General features: G+C 44.3%; 1 protein-coding gene and 1 long non-coding RNA gene across 6 annotated transcripts in view; one reads left to right on the forward strand and one right to left on the reverse strand.

The window, feature by feature from the left end:
- DNAI1 (dynein axonemal intermediate chain 1) overlaps positions 1-17,949 on the reverse strand; it is a 144,628-nt gene that overhangs the window by 102,148 nt on the left and 24,531 nt on the right. The window contains exons 10-12 of the mRNA XM_077790243.1: positions 6,005-6,092; positions 5,118-5,235; positions 2,835-2,878 (exon numbers count right to left, since the gene is read on the reverse strand). Of these exons, the coding sequence (XP_077646369.1) occupies positions 2,835-2,878; positions 5,118-5,235; positions 6,005-6,092 (250 nt within the window). The remainder of the gene's footprint in view (positions 1-2,834; positions 2,879-5,117; positions 5,236-6,004; positions 6,093-17,949) is intronic.
- LOC110484176 (uncharacterized) overlaps positions 1-17,949 on the forward strand; it is a 32,865-nt gene that overhangs the window by 12,551 nt on the left and 2,365 nt on the right. Inside the window, exons 4-5 of one of the 5 annotated variants that reach the window (XR_013341637.1) lie at positions 298-405; positions 3,729-3,929. The exons of 2 other annotated variants lie outside the window; for them this stretch is intronic. This is a non-coding gene — a long non-coding RNA (uncharacterized LOC110484176). Of the gene's footprint in view, positions 1-297; positions 406-3,728; positions 3,930-13,871; positions 13,968-17,949 lie in introns of those variants that run through there. 2 more of the 5 variants (XR_013341641.1, XR_013341639.1) reach the window with 2 other exon arrangements.

Below are 17,949 nucleotides of genomic sequence, written 5' to 3' on the forward strand. Positions count from 1 at the left end.
AAAGTGCCTGATTCTGAAAATGCTTATAAATAATTACAGTAAAGAGGCAGTACCTTGCTATAAAAGCCACTTGGTTCATTTTCTCCTCTTGCTGTTCCTTCTGAAGTACCCTAAGCATGTCCTATTTGGGAATACCCTTATTGCAGTGACCAACCACCCATTAGCCTCACTCAGTGCATGGCAGTAAATAAAAGATTATCCATGGTCATTGGGGAGTTCATTTGAGAAATGGGAAAATACAAGACTGCCCAGTAAGTATGTCCAATCTCCCTGAATTTACCTGTCTCTATGTTTTAGGAGAGTGCAACCAGAGCTGTTTCATATTCTGTGTTCCACCATTACTCTTCAGCTTCAGGGAGCCTCAGGCCATCTACTAAGAGCCAGCTTATCTCCATGAAAGCTCTGGTCTGGATTTGACACTGATTTAGTTTGATCACAAAGTTGCAGCAACTCTTACTTTGGATGCTGTCATACTGGTGTAGGGACCTGTGCTGATTTTACACTAGAAAGCTGGAACAGTATATGTATCTAAATGTGCTTTGCTTCTGCCTACATAAAGCCCTATTTCAGACTGTGAAGAACTGAGTAGACATCTTTGCCAAATACCTCAGATTGCCAGTGTTTTTTGTGAGAGTCCATATTCTTTAAACATCCTTGAGTGGAAAGTTACATCCATAAATCCAAAGAAATTGTGGGATAAAATACATTGGCCATAGAGACAATGCTTTTCCCTACTCAGCTCATGTGCTGACAGTTGGAGCTGTACATAAAAAGCCATCTCTGAAGCCTGTCAGAGGCACAATTGCTTTTGGAACATGAACTGAGGTGATGGCAAAGACCTGAGCTTGTATTTGTAGTGTTCCCATCAGCAAGGCAGAACACAAGCCCAACACCCACTAGAGGCTCTGAACCCTGCAGTGCAAGCTGTCAGTGTAGTCAGAAACCCAGCAATCTCATTTATGCAAAAATAAAAACAGAAAGACAGCTCCTCCTCATGGGAATAAAAATTAGTTCCAGCCAGGCAGCATAAACCCTGAATTGCAAATTACAATGACAATATTTCCTTGTTCAGAAGAGCCTGTCTCATGCCAAAGAAACACCATTAGCATTAGAAACCCCATCCAAATAAATCACTGGAGAAGACTGCAGAAATAGGGTACAAAAGCAAGTGAGAGGCTACATCCCTCTCTGTAAAGAAAGTACCCACCACTCCGGAGTGGTGTCAACCCACAGTAAACAATGGATCTCTTGTTTCAGAAAGTACACTTTAAGCAGCAGAACAAATGTGTTACTTGTATTTTGGCAGTGCTCCCAAATGCCTGCTGCACAGAAGACTGGTGATGTAATTATGGCCACAGCAGACCCAAAGATATCCCAGCCTGTGACTCTAGGATCATTTCCTCTGGGCTGGATTTATCTCACCTCACTTTAGTCATCTAAGAGGCAAAGTAGCCAGGCTAGGTGCTCTGCCTCTGCTCCTTTGTGAGGAGGGATCATCCCTTCCAGAGAGCCACACAGCACATCCCTTGAAATCAGGATGGATGGGCTCTGGACGTGCTGATTTCTCCATGCTGATTAAAGGGCAAGTCGAGAACAGAGAACCAGCTCTCAGATGTTAGTTGCAGTCAGAGGGTTGAAACACGTCCTCTGTAAAAGAAGTTTTCTCTCTCTCTTGTCAGTTACGTGGCAAATCACTGAATTAGAGTCTCCCTCCCCTTGCATCTCTGTATTGCCTTTGGCACAACTAACTAGTAGAACTAACTCATATTTTACACAACCCAGAAAGCATACTGGTGTTACCTAGTGTACGAAGTGTATGACATTAGAACAATAAAATGAATAGGTAATGGAATAGGCTAAGCAGGGAGATTACCTTCCATGAGCTTGTATCTCTCCTCTGTCTCCTGGCTGGCAGGGCAGTGGGAAGGCACTGCTAAATTCCTGCACTCTCTCAGCATGGGGATTTGAGAACAATAAGATTTTGCTGTGCTGTACAAGGCAAGGACATCCTGAGCACTTCACAGTGTGTTTTCTTTTCCAAAAGCTGATTCTAATCTGCTTTCAGAATAGCTGCTGCTCGCTGAATTAAAAAGAGTGTCAGGCCAATGCAGGCTTCTTGGCAAACTAACAAGAACATTTCCAGACTCAGATGCAGTGAAAGTCAAAAGAAAAATATAAATTAAAAAGGAAAATGAAACTTTGCAATATTGCAAGCAGAGCACAGTCCTTACCCGTATAAATTAAGACAACCCATCTGATTCCATTGTCAGAGCACAGAAAAATACATAAGAATGAAGACATATTTGGGATGATACCAAAAGTCCCTGTAGCCAGTCTAGCCAAGTATCTTACACCAACATGTAGCAATTGTTTAAAGAGAAGGTCAGCAAATACAGGTCTGTCCCCTTGTATGTATTCAAGCTCCCAGCAACTCTGAGCTATCAAATTACTGAATCACATGGTTTATCCTTCCAACAGCAAAGTGATCCTCCATGAATCTATCTAAACTCTTTTGAAATCATGTCTATTTCTGCTTTACAGAGCACAAAGGAAGAAACCATAGTTCAGCAATTCCATTATGAATCACATTATCCTGTTTTAAATTTGGTTTAGTTCTACAATAATTGCTATATATGCCTATGTATTTTTGAATGTTCATGACATGGAATGGAAAGGCCTAATCCCTTGAGTCAAATTTCAATTTATTGCAATGAAATTAGGTGAGTCCTTGCCATGAAATGCAATCCATGCCTCAGAGGATTGTCTGAATTGACCTCAGAGCACTTGTTAAATATTTTTAATCTCTCAATTTTTCTTTTGCATTTAATACTTACAAGAGCCATACCCCACCGCAAATAGGTCCTTGTACTTTGGATTCCTGTAATGAGAAAATATACATAAGATAGCATTTATTATTAACCATGTAGTCCCACAGAAATACACAGTGTTTCATACATTAACTTCAGAGTTCATTCTCACAGGACTGCAATCAGTCTGAGGGCTCTGACCATATATACACTAATAAAGTTTGTGAGTAACTCATCCAAATTCATTATGCACAAAAAAGCAGAACATCATTAGATCAAAACAGTAGATGAAAAAGATTAAAAGACAGACGTGTCAATCTCCAGAACTTCTTGGCTTATCCATTTCATAATTGCAGGAAGTTAACTTTTAAAAATGAGATCTCTGAGGAAATCAAAAAGGCAGGAATATATTGGTTTCTATCTTTCAGTGGCAAGAATTAAAGAGTTTCTAAATCAATAAACTCACTTTCTCTACCTGTTATTAAATTATAAGAGATGCATCCAGAGACAGCTATCAGTTAGCTATCAGTTCATAAATTCATGATCACAACCACAAATCAGGAAGGGAAATTGCCTTCTGACCCAGCTGGTGAACATTATATTTCCTGTGGCAAATACTGGCAATGAGCAATTAGCTATCTACTGTGTCTTCTAAAGTCTCTTTACTTGAAAAACATCTACCCTCTCTACCACCTCTTCTGTGGGTGGTAGGTTGCTGTAGATAGAATTTCCATGGGACAAAGATCAGTCCTGTTGCTATCCCTGAGCTCACAAAGCAAAACCAGTGGGTGACAGTTCCATGAAATGAACATATATGGAAATTATTGATGAGTATTTTCTCTGACTTGCTACTGTGAATTGAATTGAATTGAATGCACTTCTCTTTTCATTTCTCCTTTTTTCACTTGGGCTAATGCCTAGGCATCCTAATGCTCTTGTTCTTTTCATTAAATGCACCATCACTGCTAAAAATGAGAGAATAAAAATTGAATTAGAAAAGGTTATTCCATAAAGTAATTTGGAGTAATTCTTCCAATTTCAGAGACATCTTTCTGTTATCATTTCCTGGAGACAAATTTAACAACAATATAAACTACCTATTAAAGATGCCCTTTCTCCCAATTTTGTTTCCCATTTTTACTGTTATCTGTAATTCTCACATAGCTGCATGTTTGGTACTCACTTACATAATACCACAGTGGCTTGAAAGGCAGAAGAGGGCAATCCTGCTCTATCTCTCCATAGATTCTCCTTGTCAAGGCACAAACATGCTCACATAAACAAGAGGAGGCCTAACTGCAGGGGAGCACAGGGTGGGGTCTAGGCATACCTACAGATATATCTACAGACTGGGTATGTCTCATACTCAGTGCACAAACCAAACCAGCTCTGAGGAGGATCAAGCAGGATAAAAAGTGAAAGGACTCATTTGTGTTGGTGATAAGTGAGTTTTTTTCACAGTAATAACCATTGTAATAACATCTCAGAGAAAAAGAGAGTAGATATGCAATTATCAGTGATCAAATATGTAAAAGTGGACTGCAGGGCAAATGCTTACTGCAATGAACTGAGCAACATCCCAATACACAAATACCTCTCTTGTCTGGAGGGGGAAGCCCTTGTGTAAGGAGTGGCTCAGGTCACTGGTCCATTCAGCCTGGACAACAGGAGACTGAGGGGAAACCTTATTGCAGTTAAAGCAACACTGTGAGGAGAAGAGGAGGGGCAGACACTGATCTCTTCTCCATGATGAGCAGTGATGGAAGCCAAGGGAATGGCATCAGGCTGCATCAGGAGAGAGCTACGTTCAATCTTAAAAAAAGGTTCCTCATCCAGAGGGTGGCTGGGCACTAGAACAGGGTCCCAAGGGAAGCAGTCACCAAACCTGACAGAGTTCAAGAAGTGTTTGGTCAACACTCAAGCACATAGCAGGATTTTTGGGGCTGTCCTGTGCAGGATTGATTCCGACAGTATACTGTCCAAAGAGATGACACATCTATCCCAGCCTTTCCAATAAAGGACTCTTCTTTGCCCTCTTAACTGCACTCACTTTTCCCCAGTGCTGCATAGAGCCTGCTCTGCCTCAGTTTCTGCTGAAAGGCACAAGCCTGTCGCATTCAGCCTTATACAATATCCTCTGCAACTAGAAGCACCAGGCACATTTCAGTGCTGCCCAAGCAGCCGACTGTAATAAATCAAACCCGTGTGTTCCCAGAGAAATCAGCCCTGCCTCATAAAATCCCTTTACATTCCATTCCATTCCACTCCCGGCACAACAGTCGAGATTAAGTTTGGAATTAAGAGATTTACCAGGAGAGGGCAGTAACTGCAAGTTTCTTGGTTTTTTCATACTGGAACTTCCAGAGAGGGAGGAGGGTTCCTTTCTGCCCTCTGAATTCATCTGATGCATCCTCAAAATATTTAAAATCTAAACAAAACAAAAAAAAAAAAAAATCAAGGAAAAGGTCCCAGTATATCAATCCCAGTATATCAATCCCAGTATATAAATAAATCAGCACAGTTCAGCATCAGAGAAACTTTAAAAGACAATCTGTTATCATCACAGCCTCCACACAACCCAATTGCTAGTGTAAAATCTGTCTCCATTCTTAAGTCCTGACTCTGAACCAGCAACTCAGCCCTCTAAATGCATTTTACCAAATCCCCTCACACATAGGAAAAATAAAAATCAAACTAATGATCAGCAGACAAAGAATTAACAAGAAAATAGAAGCCCTGAGCAAGGTGTGACCTCAGACCCCTCCCAAAGTTGGGCATGGCCCTTCAGGAGGAAGCTGAGCAGAGACAGCAAAATGTCTCTTGCAAAATAACATCAAGATTGAGAACTTTTTTGTGGTTGGTATGTGAGCCATGTAGTTGGTATGTGATATGCTCTGGCTGCTGTCACTAGCACCTGCATCCAGTGGTGAACTACCTGCTGAGGGAAGGAAGTTCTGCAGGGAGAGCAGTGCTCACCAGACCTGCTGTCCCCAGCCAGCTCAGAGCATGGTCTTTTCATGCCCATGGTCTGATGTACTATTTGCCTTGTGTGAGTCAGCAGGTTCCTAGACCTGCTTGTTTTTCTTCTGTTTTTCTATGCTGCTCTGTCCTGTCCAGTCCTTGCTGTGGCTGTAGGTACTTATCTGCAGGACTGACACTTCAGACATGAGTTAGAAGAACCTCTCAGTAAGCCATACCTTGTGCAATGTCATCATATGTGTTCAGGTTCACCATCCGTTCTGCTATTTTAGCAGCCTTTGCAACTTTTGTTAGAGAATCAACCTGCTGAAAAGAAAAGAAAGGAAGCAAAAATGTATTTCCTGTCTGCTTACAGGTGCCTCAGACCTCATGTGACTGAAAAACTTGAGTCCTTTGATCTTGAATACAAATTAATTTGAAATGTGTCATACCAGGACCTAGTGGTACAGGCATTTGAGAAAATGTAATTGCTTTATTGTAAATTTAGCAAGATGCCATCCACAGCTGAGCTGCAGTAACTTCAGTCTTTGTTCCTGATTTAGCTGAATACAGGTACTTACCTATAAAGGTAAATAAGAATCTTGTCTTTCAAGGTAACTCCTGACAGGATGACCTAAAATGAACAAATGATTCCTACTCCGTCTCACTGCATTACAGTTCATCACATTTGGTGATGAAATCAGAGGGGTTTGGTCATACAGGAGCACTCTTTCATCTCCACTTGGAGAGTTTTAAGGTCTCCTGCATTAAATAAACATCACAGGATTTAGGAGTCCTTCAGTCAATTACTGGATTATTCCAACCTGATCCATTCACACATCCATGGACAAGTGGAGAAAAGAGAGCTCAGCAGGAACTGTTAGTCTGTCAGCAGGTGCCTCGTTCATATGCTTATCTGACAGAGCCCTGTGGCTGATCACTGTATCTTACTAAACTCCATTCTCAACTATTTTTTGTGAGTTTGGTCTCCCTAGTCTGTGTGTGTATGTGTGACCACTAATGAAAGCCAAACTGGTCTAATTAGAAAGAAGGACAAGAAGCTTGGGTGCCAGCAGTGGGAAGGACAAAGCTCGGAAGTCCATAGTGCTGACCGTATAAATATGTCATCACAGCTCTGTGTAATATCAGAATGCCAAGGCATATACAAAGTGCTCTGAGAGCTTGCTGCTTCAAGTACCTGAATCCCCATCCACTACTGCTGCCCCAAAGCCCCACCAGTGTTTCAAAGTCCTTAATCTTCAAGCCCCTGCTATGAACTGATGTCTGCCAGCACAGTAAGATTTCCTTCATAGTGATAACACTGGGAAGAAACATGCCATCCTTGACACAGCTCAGAGTGCTCTGAATATGAAAAGTGAAAAGAAAAAGTGGAATGGGTTGACCAAACTACACCACACAGTTACAGTCAGAACTAGGAATATGACTTCAGATTATGTGTGTCCCTCTGCTTCTTTCCTGGGCTTGGCAGAGACTCAAGGGAGATTGAGTCTCATTCAAAGAGCACAAAATTAATAGGGCTGCACAGAGATGAGAGGATGTCTTGGTTCGACAAGACAGGAGTCTGTAAAAGAGGGCAAAGCCTCCTGTGCAATGGAGAACGGCAAACCCCTCTCCCTCTGAATTACCAGGATCTTTAAATTAAAAGGCTCTCAGGCAAAGATATGGGAGTGGGAGTAACAATTCTTTACTAGGAGAAAACTAGACAACAATTTAAAAAAAAAGGCAAATGCAATTGGTACAAACAAAACCAGTGAAAGAAAAAAGTCTAGAACCTGAGGGATACCAGTATCAGTTCTGCTGGGACAATTGCTTCCCTTGCAATAGTTGATGAGTTGCAGCTGCAGTGGTGATCTTTAGAAGGGTATAATTTTCCTCTGAAGATCTGGTGGCAGTGGGGCCGGTCTTCCTCTGCGCCGGGGTTGCCTCCGAGCTCCGCCGCCGTCGGCTCAGCGCGCGCCGGCTGCTTCGCTGCGGGTGCCGCCGAAGAGAGCGCGAGAGAGAGCTGCTTCTCTCGGAGTCCCGCCCAGAGAGCTGCCTCCTCTCCCCAAAAAGCTACCCCTTTAAACAACAATAGAGTGCCTGGCTTCCCCCCTCTGGGTGGGACCCCTCACGGTGTTACATTTACCAGCCCTTCATTGAATCAGTCAATGGTGTATAAACAAACCATTGCCTCTACAGGGCAAAACCATTGTCTCTGAGAGAGATAACAAAAACCTGTCCAACAGGTTTTTTTCTTCAACAGATGGCAAATGGAATACAAGCTTATCTTACAACCCAGGACATTATCCACCCCTTATTCTATTTCCATCTGCACACCATGAAATCTTACACCCAGTTCTCTCTTAAGACCAAGTTTCCCTGTGGTACACAGCGGGTCTCCCCATCTTCCTGCATTACTCACCAAGTGTAACCAGGTTCTTGAGCAAAGACAATCCCACGAATGGGTTGGTCTTTGCCTGAGGTGGGATTAATCCAAACAGTTTTCCCTAAAATACCTTTCATATGTACTACAGGGACCTTATCTCCATCTACTGCGTGTAAGGGTTCTGACTGAGCAGGGCCAGCTCGATTGACAGACCCCCGGGTGTTGACCATCCAGGTTGCTTTTGCCAGGTTAATTTCCCAGTTTCTAAATGTTCCCCCACCAAGTGCCTTCAGGGTAGTCTTAAGGAGTCCGTTGCACCGTTCAACTTTGCCGGCAGCTGGAGCATGATAGGGAATATGATATATCTATTCGATACCATGTTCTCTGGCCCAGGTGTTGATAAGGCTGTTCTTGAAATGGGTGCCGTTGTCAGACTCAATTCTCTCAGGGGTGCCGTGTCTCCACAGGACTTGCTTTTCCAAGCCTAAGATGGTGTTCCGGGCAGTGGCATGAGGTACAGGGAAAGTCTCCAGCCATCCAGTGGTGGCTTCCACCATGGTCAACACGTAGCGCTTGCCTTGGCGTGTCTGGGGCAGTGTGATGTAGTCAATCTGCCAGGCCTCCCCATACTTGTACTTGGACCACCGCCCACCATACCATAGGGGCTTCACTCTCTTGGCTTGTTTGATGGCAGCACACGTCTCACAGTCATGGATAACCTGGGAAACACTGTCCATGGTTAGATCTACCCCTCGGTCTCGTGCCCACTTGTAGGTGGCATCTCTGCCCTGATGACCTGAGGCATCATGAGCCCATCGAGCCAGGAACAACTCCCCCTTATGGTGCCAATCTAAGTCTATCTTTGACACCTCTATTTTTGCTGCCTGATCTACCTGCTCGTTGTTTCGGTGCTCCTCATTAGCCCGACTTTTGGGGACATGGGCATCTACATGACGGACTTTCACCGTCAGCTTTTCCACCCGAGAGGCAATGTCTTTCCATATATCAGCAGCCCAGGTTGGCTTTCCTCTACGTTGCCAGTTGGCCTTCTTCCACCTTCCCAGCCAGCCCCACAGAGCATTGGCTACCATCCATGAATCAGTATAAAGGTAGAGCTTTGGCCACTTCTCTCTTTCAGCAATGTCCAGAGCCAGCTGAACGGCCTTGAGTTCAGCGAGTTGGCTCGATCCACCTTCTCCTTCGGTAGCTTGTGCAACTTGGCGTGTGGGGCTCCATACGGCTGCTTTCCACTTCCGGTTCATCCCTACGATGCGACAGGAACTGTCAGTGAAAAGAGCGTAGCAGGTCTCCTCTGCTGGTAGTTGGTTGTATGGTGGAGCTTCTTCAGCCCTTGCCACTTGTACCTGCTCCTCATCATCAGTGAGACCAAAGTTTTCACCTTCTGGCCAGTTTGTAATTATCTCCAAAATCCCAGGGCGATTCAGGTTTCCAATACGGGCGCGTTGAGTGATGAGGGCAATCCATTTGCTCCATGTGGCGTCAGTGGCATGGTGGGTAGTAGGAACCTTTCCTTTAAACATCCACCCCAGCACCGGTAGTCGGGGTGCCAGGAGGAGTTGTGCTTCTGTGCCAATTACCTCTGAGGCGGCTTGAACTCCTTCAAAGGCAGCCAAGATTTCCTTCTCTGTGGGAGTGTAGTTGGCTTCAGACCCTCTGTAACTTCGGCTCCAGAATCCCAGTGGTCGGCCTCTAGTCTCCCCAGGCACTTTCTGCCAAAGGCTCTAAGACAACCCATGGTTCCCGGCTGCAGAGTAGAGCACATTCTTGACCTCTGGTCCCGTTCTGACTGGGCCAAGGGCTACAGCATGAGCGATCTCCTGCTTGATCTGGGTGAAGGCTTGTTGCTGCTCAGGGCCCCAGTGGAAATCATTCTTCTTTCGGGTAACCAGATAAAGAGGGCTCACAATCTGGCTATACTCAGGAATGTGCATTCTCCAGAAACCTATGGCACCCAGGAAAGCTTGTGTTTCCTTTTTGCTGGTTGGTGGGGACATAGCTGTGATCTTGTTGATGACCTCAGTGGGAATCTGGCGCCGTCCATCTTGCCATTTCACTCCCGGGAACTGGATGTCTCGAGCAGGTCCCTTGACTTTGCTCTTCTTGATGGCAAAGCCAGCTTCTAGTAGTATCTGGATGATCCTCTCACCTTTCTCAAACACTTCTGCCGCTGTGCTCCCCCACACAATGATGTCATCAATGTATTGCAGGTGTTCTGGAGCCTCACCCTTTTCTAGTGCAGCCTGGATCAGTCCATGGCAGATGGTGGGGCTGTGTTTCTAACCCTCGGGCAGTCGGTTCCAGGTGTACTGCACGCCCCTCCAGGTGAAAGCGAACTGAGGCCTGCATTCTGCTGCCAGAGGAATGGAGAAAAACGCATTAGCAATATCAATGGTGGCATACCACTTTGCTGCCTTTGACTCCAGCTCGTACTGGAGTTCCAGCATGTCCGGCACAGCAGCGCTCAGCGGTGGAGTCACTTCATTTAAGCCACGATAGTCCACAGTCAATCTCCATTCTTTGTCAGATTTGCGCACAGGCCAGATGGGGCTGTTGAAGGGTGAGTGGGTTTTGCTGACCACCCCTTGGCTCTCCAGCTCCCGAATCATTTTGTGGATGGGGATCACGGCATCTCGATCCGTCCGATACTGCCGGCGGTGCACTGTCGAGGTCGCAATTGGCACGCGTTGTTCTTCCACCCTTAGGAGTCCTACTGCAGAGGGGTTTTCTGACAGTCCAGGCAAGGTGTTCAATTGCTTAATGTCTTCTGCCTCTACAGCGGCTATTCCAAAAGCCCACCTGAGTCCCTTTGGGTCTTTGTAATATCCGTTCCGGAGGAAGTCTATGCCTAGGATACACGGAGCATCTGGGCCAGTCACTATAGGGTGTTTCTTCCACTCCTTCCCAGTCAGGCTCACCTCAGCTTCCACCAGAGTCAATTGTTGTGATCCCCCTGTCACACCAGCAATGGAAACAGGCTCTGCCCCCACATGTCCTGATGGTATCAGAGTACACTGTGCACCAGTATCAACTAAAGCATCATATTTTTGTGGCTCTGATGTGCCAGGCCATCGGATCCACACTGTCCAGAAGATCCGGTTTTCCCGTGCCTCTCCCTGGCTAGAGACAGGGCCCCTCTAACACTGGTTATCATTCCTTCCCTGGGCATACATACTAGAGGTCCCTTCAAGGGGGTCTGACAGATCGTACCCACAAGCTTGGTCACGGGAGGTTGAGGCTACCTTCACTTTGGTGGAGCTCCCCCGGTTAGAGTTTCCCTCCTTGAGTTGACGGACCCGTGCTGCCAGGACAGAAGTGGGTTTCCCATCCCACCTCCCCATGTCTTCCCCATGGTCACGCAGAAAGAACCACAGATTAGCCCTTGGGGTGTACCCTCTCTCTCTAGCTGGGGATTGTTGGGTGCTGATTCTGGGGCCTGTGACTCTCACGGGTGCTGTATTAACCTTCCTTATCTCCTCCCTCATCTCCTCTTTAAACTCCTTAATCACAGCTGAGATATGAGCCTGCATTGGGCCATTAATCATACTCTCATAATTCCTAAGTTTGTTGGCAACAGAACCTATTGTCTCCCGGTGGGTGTCAGCATTGATTGTTGCAATGAAGGTGGCGTATTGAGATGGCCCAAGATTTGCCAGACTCCACAGAATTTGTCCCGTACACCTGACCTTGTCAGGGTCATCATTGTGTCGTCCATCCCTCCCAAAGAGTACCTCCAATACTGCCACTTCCCTCAGCTGTTGGATCCCTTCCTCGAGGGTCTTCCAGCGCATTCTATGATGGTGCTCTTGCATTCTCTCTCTGTGGACAAACCTCTCCCTGACACTCATTAAGAGCCGCTCCCAGAGAGAAAGGGACCCTGGTTCCCTTACAAAAACCTGATTTATACCCGAGTCCTGGGTCAAGGGTCCCAAGTTCCTTGCCTCACCACCGTCCAGCTGCACGCCTGTACCCATAAGATCCCAAACCCGGAGTAGCCAGGTAGCATAAGCCTCACGCCCTCGTCGCACAATGTCTTTATGCAGATTGCGAAGACTTTCGTACGTCAGGGACTCGGTGATGATAGCAATCTCTGGCTCCCCTGTGGGTTGTGAGGTTCCTCCATTCCTGTCCCTATCTGCAGGGTGCTCTGCTTTCACCTTAGACTTCCTTGTTTCTACCGGGGCCACTGCTGCTGACCGTGACTGCCCTTGTGGTTCAGCTGGAACCTGGACAGTTGTAACATTAGTGGGTTCCACAGCTGTACTATTAGACTGTCCCTCCCCAAGGCAAAGGGCCGGTTTCTCACCAGCTGGGGAAATGCACTCCTTCAGCATCTCTCGTATCTCCTTAACCAGAACCCTCACCCAATCTGGGCGGTTCATTTCTGAGGTGGGCTGTGGGGCAGGGTCAGGCTCTGGAGCAGCAGCATCTCGAGTCTGTGGTGTAGGTGAGGGTAGTTATCCAGGTTAATCTTCCCTTATCTCTGAATGCTAAATATAACAGGACTATCAGCAACACCACCCATTGTATGGTATCATTAGCACTTATAAAGGATCTTAACCCTTTGAGAACTGGTGGAGCAGACCCAAAAAGATGGTTAAAAGGTTGAGAGAAAGTTTGCCCAGGTGCTATTTCCTCGCAGTAGGTACCGTTATTAAAGTAACCCTAAAAACATACACTTAACGTGTGGTAGCTATGAATCCATGTACCTGCCTTCCAGAGGAAATTAAAGATCCATGAATTCCTCACCCAATTAACCCAGAAGCCAAACTTGATAACAGACACCGTAGCCTTAGTTATAGGACCCATTTTTAGATAAGGGTCTGAAAATGGGAAAAGTATAGCTACCATCACATGCCACCCAAACCAAGGTAAACTAGACCACATGGTGATGCTGAAGATGTTTTTACACACAACAAAAAAACCAAATTACTTAAGAACTGTTAATCCTTTTTCCCTCTCAATGCCCTCGGGCCGCACGTTGGGCGCCAAATTCTGTCTTGGTTCGACAAGACAGGAGTCTGTAAAAGAGAGCAAAGCCTCCTGTGCAATGGAGAACGGCAAACCCCCCTCCCTCTGAATTACCAGGATCTTTAAATTAAAAGGCTCTCAGGCAAAGATATGGGAGTGGGAGTAACAATTCTTTACTAGGAGAAAACTAGACAACAATTTAAAAAAAAAGGCAAATGCAATCGGTACAAACAAAACCAGTGAAAGAAAAAAGTCTAGAACCTGAGGGATACCAGTATCAGTTCTGCTGGGACAATTGCTTCCCTTGCAATAGTTGATGAGTTGCAGCTGCAGTGGTGATCTTTAGAAGGGTACAGTTTTCCTCTGAAGATCTGGTGGCAGTGGGGCCGGTCTTCCTCTGCGCCGGGGTTGCCTCCGAGCTCCGCCGCCGTCGGCTCAGCGCGCGCCGGCTGCTTCGCTGCGGGTGCCGCCGAAGAGAGAGCGAGAGAGAGCTGCTTCTCTCGGAGTCCCGCCCAGAGAGCTGCCTCCTCTCCCCAAAAAGCTACCCCTTTAAACAACAATAGAGTGCCTGGCTTCCCCCCTCTGGGTGGGACCCCTCACGGTGTTACATTTACCAGCCCTTCATTGAATCAGTCAATGGTGTATAAACAAACCATTGCCTCTACAGGGCAAAACCATTGTCTCTGAGAGAGATAACAAAAACCTGTCCAACCGGTTTTTTTCTTCAACAGATGGCAAATGGAATACAAGCTTATCTTACAACCCAGGACAGAGGACAAAAGAGAAAAAAATTCCATAATCTGTTACATTTTTTATAAATCCATGGTTTGCTTACACCTCCAGTTATGTGTGCAGTCCTCTTTTCCCAGACTAGAAAAAAAGTAAGTAGAACTTGAAACCAAGTTCAGAGACAGGCAGCAGATCAAGGCAGCGGATTTTGCCCCTCTGCTCCACTCTGCTGAGACCCACCTGGAGCACTGCATCCAGCCCTGGGCTCCCAACTCAGGAATTACATGAACCTGCTAGAGTGAGCCCAGAGAAGGCCATGAATATAATCTGGGGCTGGAGCCTCTCTCCTATGGAGATGGGCTGAGAGAATTGGGGTTGTTCAGCCTGAAGAAGAGAAGACCCTGGGGAGACCTTAAAGTGCCTTCCAGTCCCTAAAGGGAACCTACAGAAAATACAGGGAGGGACTGTTTATCAAGAAGTATAGTGACAAGGTGAGGAATACCTGTTTTAAAATTATTTGGATCAAATATTATGACAAAATTCTTTACTGTGAGTGTGTTGAGGCACTGCACAGGTTGTCCAGAGAAGCTGTTGACACCCCATCCCTGGAAGTGTTCAAGGCCGGACTGGACAGGGCTTTACACAACCTAGTCTAGAGGAAGGTGTCCCTGCCAATGGTATGGTGGTCAGAATGAGATGATATTTAACCCAAAACCAACCCAAACCATTCTATTAATTTATGATACTATGATTCCACAGATTTTATTTTTGGGGAGTGTCAGTGGAAAGCAGGCTAAAACTTAAAAAGAAATAAAACAAATACCAAAACAACATTGTAAATGCAGAAACAATACAGTATTCACCTAATTTTTTGCTGCAAAGCACGAAACTCTCCTGATGAATCACAAGAGTTTTAAGTCAGCTTTTCTGTCAGGTAGCTATGCTGTAAACAACAACACATCCATGACTACATTTTTGACATTATAAGTGGATGAGAGTAAGCTATTTTCTCTTTGTATCCTGTCCTGTTTCAAATTTTATTTATTCTGTATGCTGAAGAAATAAATCTTTATAGGAAGTACTAGGCCTAATTTCTCTTTTTAAAAAAAAACAATTTTTTTTAAACACCCTTTTCCAACTTAGGCTAATTCTGAGCTAGCTAGCCAAATGCAAGGAGAGCTCATAGGATAACACGTTTGCTTTATTTCTATGCATAGGTTATTTTTAGAACAGCAATAATGTTAATTGAATCATATGTATAATGGATAATGGGCCAACACTTTGGAAAAAAATGTCTTGGTAATGCTCTGTAATGCCTTATCACTAACTGCCTTATACTTGCCTCTCAGCAGCTGGCTAGTTGCAATGTCCCATAAGCATGAAAAAAAGCTTCTTCTGATACTTCATGCATACAACATGTCTTTGTTATGGTCCAATCACATTGCTCCACCCTCTTTTGCATAGATTCATTCAAAATCCTTAATGTAAGACTTTTGGTTTCATGCCTTGCCATCTAAGGGTAAGGCAAGCAAGCCTGCATCAATTGCATTAAGCTCTTTGCATTTTGCTTCTGCCACAAATAATGTCATTTCTTACTTCATTCAAGAATATAGGGAGGGCTATGGATCAGACCAAGATCTCTGGGTCAGGACTGTGGAGTCACAGAAACATTTGGGTTGAAAAACACCTTAATATCATTGAGTATCTTCCTTGTAATAAGAGCCATAAACAGACGGTACAGGAACAGGAAGGACAGTTATCTCTGCTTCCAGATATTTTCAGCTCAGAAAATTTCATATCATTCCACTTTGGTATTCTGTGTTATCCATTGTCTGTGTATTGCCTTGACTAAATACTGAGGAAAAGTTCCAGAAGTTTTATCAGTGCTATTAGATATAGCACACTCTTTCCCCTTTGGTTCCATTTGAGTGAGAGACACATGGAGAGATTTATAGGAGTTCCTCATTACAGTTTCCAGTCAAATACTTTCTATTATTCCAACTTCTATTCCCTCATACACCTTCTTTATAAAATTCTCACCCTTTCTTCTTTTGAAATCCTTGGTTATCTCTCTTCCTTTCCTGTTGACTGACTCTATTGTCTGTTTTGCTAAACCACGTTTTCCTTACTTTTCGTAGCAAGAAAGCTGAAATGCACAGCTTCATTTTACTTCTCTTCCCCTAGCAAGAAGCTTCTGTCAGGGCCTATCAAGGTTCCCCTCCCCTCCCTTCCCTTCCCTTCCCCTCCCCTACCCTCTCCCCCTCTTTTTTCTTCTCTGCGTTTCTCTTCCAGTCATGCATTCCTTTGACCTCTTATTCAGTACCAGTACTGTTTTCTGTCCCTTTTCATTTACTACATTTTTAAATCCTCATCAAACTACTACCATCATTTCCAGCTGTGGCTATAGTTCTTGGATCTTCCCTTTCATGGCTTCCTACTACAGCAACAGCTTCCATGAGAGACCCACCTGTGGTAACAGCCACTCATTTTATCTTCTTTCCCTTGGGTTAAATCTGGTGCTATCTCAGTAGCTATCATAGTTTTTCTTGCTAAGTCCTAGCCTGACCAAAACAATGGTGGAAATTAATTGTGGCTTGTAACATATGTAATGTGTGTGTTACAGCTCCTACTGTAATGCGTGAGTTACAGAACCTATTCTCCATTTGCTGACTTGAGGCCAGAAATACAGATTCTGATGCCATCAACCTTTAATTTCCACATATCTACATCTGAACGGACATAATGACTGTTGTAAGTCTGATTTGAGCCTTGGAGTATTCAGGCTGCATTTTTTCCAGTTAATGAGTGAAGAATTCATCATGTTTTTCATACACTTCAGGTTACTTGATCAGCCTCACAGAGGACCTCAGTTTGGGACAATGGCTCTGCTTCTCCTTTCACTTATTCATTCAGTGCATCAACTATTTGGCTTCCCTTCAAGTGCCCTGAAAAGTATTATGTGTGAGAAGCAAAACACCAAAGGGACATATAGCATGAGTGACTGGATTTCAATTTTCCACTGTTGTCAGTGGAGTGAGCAGCAGGTGTTTTACAATATGGTTTCACTTTATTTTCATTTAGCTTTTAGCAGTCCACCCTTTGAGCCTGTAACTGCAATGTTGACTTGAGGCCTAACTCTCAGAAACATACTGAGGTGAAAGATTTAATGGTTTTCAAAAGGACTGTGAATTTCCATGGCACAATTCACAGGAAGAAGCCTATCAGAACATGTTCCTGGTCTGTTTATACTGTAAGGTTTATGTTGGCACAGTGCTGCCTCGTGGCTAAACCAGCCAAATTCTCTGCAGTTGCATCAACCATATGGTAGGAAAGAGCTAAAGCCAGTTTCAGAAGTCCGCTCTTGTTACACACACATCTATCTATCTATCTATCTATCTATCTATCTATCTATCTATCTATCTATCTATCTACCTACCTCTATACCCATATCCATATCTCTATCTATCTGTATCTCTATCTGTATCTCTATCTGTATCTCTATCTGTATCTGTATCTCTATCTGTATCTGTATCTGTATCTCTATCTCTATCTCTATCTCTATCTCTATCTCTATCTCTATCTCTATCTCTATCTCTATCTCTATCTCTATCTCTATCTCTATCTCTATCTCTATCTCTATCTCTATCTATCTCTATCTCTATCTCTATCTATATCTATATCTATATCTATATATCTTATGTTGGTATGTCAATACCTATTCTAGGAGCAAGTTATTAACTGATTTCCATGATTCTATATTATAATTCTCAGGGTATCTTGCTCCAGTCATTATAGAAATTATTTCAGTTTGCCTTCTAAATTGCTTACCTTAGGCTGGGGAAGAAAGAACCAGCAAGTTAAACCGTAATAGAAACTTTCTGAAACCCCTGAAAACATTTTCAAGAAAATCTTTCAGAATATTGTCCTCTATATCGTACACTCAGTGTTTGAAGTGGGATAAGATTTTTAAGATGGGAATACTGTCACTTTGATAGAAAGAACCATGTAATTCCCACAAGGCACTCATAGGCTACTCCTGATTGTGGATTAGGAGTCAATATCACCCTCACAGCAAGCTCA

The sequence above is a fragment of the Lonchura striata genome, chromosome Z, assembly GCF_046129695.1.
Source record: "Lonchura striata isolate bLonStr1 chromosome Z, bLonStr1.mat, whole genome shotgun sequence".
NCBI lineage: Eukaryota > Metazoa > Chordata > Aves > Passeriformes > Estrildidae > Lonchura > Lonchura striata.